We start from the raw sequence: 3,434 nt of genomic DNA, 5'->3' as shown, positions 1-3,434 counted from the left end.
CAATAAAATAGAATTTAGTCTGGGAATGCCCTGGCAGTCCAGTGGTTAGGACTCCTTGCTTTCACTGCTGAGGGCCCGGGTTCAATCCCTGGTGGGAGAACTAAGATCCTGCAAGCCACGTGGCTCAGCCAGAAAAAATATATAATTTAGTTGAAATAGCAAAAAGTGCCAAAAATTTATACTGAAAGAAATGTTAACTTATCAGATAGTGTCATGAAGAAAGACGGTAAGTCACTGAGTCCTCTGTGAGGATCATAAATGTCGATAAAAAGAATGGCACAAAAGATAGGAAAACTTGATGGTCTCTTTTGTCAAAGTTCCCATGTTATTAAAGACGCTCACCCTTAACTCTGAAAAGCATTATTTATTGGAAAGAAATATCGCAGGAAGTCTTCTTAATTCCTGCAAGACCAATTTATGGTTCCCTTGCCCTCCAAAATATATCTCCCATCTCTCACAAATTCTTTATCCTGACTCTTGGAATGACCTGGATTCCTTGATCCAAGGCCAGGGCTTATATTTTCAATGGATACAGTTCCCAGAGGGCCCTGGAAGCAACATGAAACAATGTCACCCTATAGTTTCTTATCAAGGGAGGGTGGCTACAAAGTCAACAAATTGAGGTGCTTCATTTGACATCTTATCCTAACATCCAGTTCTTCAACAAAGCCTCATACAGGCCAGGAGGTAAGGCGCTCTTAGGTGAAATCAAACTTCCATGATACATCAGTTCACCAAAACCAACGGGTGATTCCAAGAAGTCTTGAAAGACTAATTACGCCAAGAAAGGAAACCACCTGCTCAAGACACGGCTTTCTCAGGAAGATGGAGCTATTTAATCTTGGCAAGGGCAGCTGCTCTTCTTTCTGTGTTCTGGAACAAGGCACGAATTAAAGCTTTTACTTCACTGGAAGAGAACGCATCTGCCAAGGGCCCTTTTCCATCTGCCCACCTGCAAAATGAAAAACACAATTTCTATTTCCTATTACGTATAAGCCAGATTTTTAAATTGCGTATTTGATCCCCAAAGTGTATTTGTTTAAAATGGAAATAAAACAAATTCTGGCATTCTTCCCCTTCTTTACGAATCTACCAGTCAGTATCTTTGACATCTGCTTCTTGGCTGCATTTTGGTAACAGCACAGACAGACGAAGAGACCAAGTTAGGAAGATAAAACTGTTCTCCCTCATTCTATGCTCACTAAGCCCGTCTGAACTTGACAATTATGACCACATCCTCACATGGTTATACAGAGTAATGGGATCTGTAACTACTTTAAAAAGTGAACCACAGGCAACACATTTTAACTGACAAAGGATAGGTATAAAAAATACATATGAAATCACAAACAACCCCGTAGAATAAAGGGTAAAAAATATGAATAGCTCAGAGACACAGAGAACAAACCAGTGGTTACCAGTGGGGAGAGGGAAGCGGGGAGGGGGAATTTAGAGGTAGGGGACTAAGAGGTACAAACTATTGTGTATAAAATAAGCCTCAAGGCTATATTGTACAACACAGGAAATACAGCCAATAATAACTATAAAGACAGTATAACCTTTAAAAATTGTGAATCACTATATTGTACACCTGTAACTTAATAATATTGTGCATCAACTATACTTCAAAAAGAAAAACACACAGAGTCCCAATATAAAAAAAATATAAACAGGCATTTTACAATAGAAGAAAAATGATCACTAAAAAGATGCTCAATGTCATGAGAATTTAGGGAAATATAAATTAAAATGACAATGAGCTACCATTTCATAGCGACTAGAGTAGCAAAAATTTTAAAGTCTGACAATACCAAATACTGGTGAAAATGTGAAGCAACAGGATAAGCCATGAAATATGCATCTATAAAATAAATAAGTCACGGGCAGGGATGTAACATACACATGAGGAATACAGTCAATAATATTGTAACAACTTCGATGATGGATGGTAACTGATCTTACTGCTGTGATCTTTTCATAAGGTATAAAAATATCAAATCACTATGTTGTACACCTGAAACTAATATAATATTGTACGTTAATTATAACTCAGGTTTTTTTAAAAAACTATGAAATATTTATATAATAGAATATGATACAGCAGTGAAAATGAACTGCAGCTACAGATACCTTCACAAAAGAATTTTCTGAACAAAAGAAGCAAGTTATAGAAGACTCCATTTAGGGATATGTGCAAATGTGGTAAAACTATAAAGAAAAGCAAGGAGATAAATAACACAAAATTCAAGATAGTGGTTACCCCTCTGGTGAGGACGATTTGGAAAAGGGTACATAAGGGTCTTCAAAGGTAGTGGTAATATTTTTCTTAAGCTGAGCAATAGGTACATGCACATTTATTTCACTCTTTATTTAAACTGTGAATATATGTTATATATACTGTACTCTTTCATATGTATATTTTATAATTTTTAAATGTTTAAACTATACAACTGGAGATAGTTTCCTTGGTAAAAAATTTTTTATCAATTAGTTATTATCCTTATACTTACTGAAATCTCTAGGAGGAAAAAAAAATCTTCCCAGGCAGAAGAAAAGAAGCTGAGATATATCAGTATTGTAATTTTTCTCAGAACAAACAATTAACGATCATTCTTGGGCTGCAAGAGGGCCCTTTAACAGCAGAAAGAAAAATTCTTATCTGCTGCCCTCTGGAGTCTTACCTGAAGACATAACTCACTAAGGACTTGTAAATAACAAATGAATAAATCAAATTTTATACTAAATGTAGTTAGAGGTATTTTGATGTGATTCTTTTTTTCAAGCAAAATATCTCATTTACCTTGTTTTAGAATGGATAGTATTTGCTGGGAACAACTCAGACACATCTAGGACAACTAGTCTAATGTAATTGGGCATCTATAATAAACCAAGCCAAAGTAGATAGACAAGTAGCTATAGGGATGGATATGGACCTTAATGCCTATTCAGTGAGTTCCCTATACAAGGTATGCATGCTCGTTAAAAATATACCAAGACAATAATAAAAGCATCCAAGGATGTATAACTAGCCCACATCTATCCTGTTTTTGCACAGTATTAATGACCTTCACACACTCAGTATGATACGACATAGCATACAATTACAGAGCACAGCAACATTAACGGATGGTATTGAGAGAAAACATCATCTACTATATTTAAGAAAAGATGAATCCTTTCTACATGTGTGGTGCTGAATCTCTAAAACTACTTTACTGGGCTTCCCTGGTGGCGCAGTGGTTGAGAATCCGCCTGCCGATGCAGGGGACACGGGTTCGTGCCCCGGTCCGGGAAGATCCCACATGCCGCGGGGCGGCTGGGCCCCTGAGCCATGGCGGCTGCGCCTGCGCGTCCGGAGCCTGTGCTCCGCAACGGGAGAGGCCACAGCAGTGAGAGGCCCGCGTACCACAAAAAAAAAATAATAATAAAAAAAA

The 3,434-nt window shown here is 37.4% G+C and overlaps 1 protein-coding gene across 1 annotated transcript in view; it reads right to left on the bottom strand.

Annotated features, from left to right (window-relative positions):
* Nucleotides 1-349: 349 nt before the first annotated feature.
* Nucleotides 350-3,434, bottom strand: part of ZW10 (zw10 kinetochore protein) — a 33,324-nt gene continuing 30,239 nt past the window's right edge. Inside the window, exon 16 of the mRNA XM_007117226.4 lies at nt 350-952. Within this exon, the coding sequence (XP_007117288.2) occupies nt 832-952 (121 nt within the window). The 3' untranslated portion in view covers nt 350-831. The remainder of the gene's footprint in view (nt 953-3,434) is intronic.

Source organism: Physeter macrocephalus, chromosome 16 (genome assembly GCF_002837175.3).
Source record: "Physeter macrocephalus isolate SW-GA chromosome 16, ASM283717v5, whole genome shotgun sequence".
In the NCBI taxonomy this organism is placed as follows: domain Eukaryota; kingdom Metazoa; phylum Chordata; class Mammalia; order Artiodactyla; family Physeteridae; genus Physeter; species Physeter macrocephalus.
This window is presented reverse-complemented; position numbering and strand designations above follow the sequence as displayed.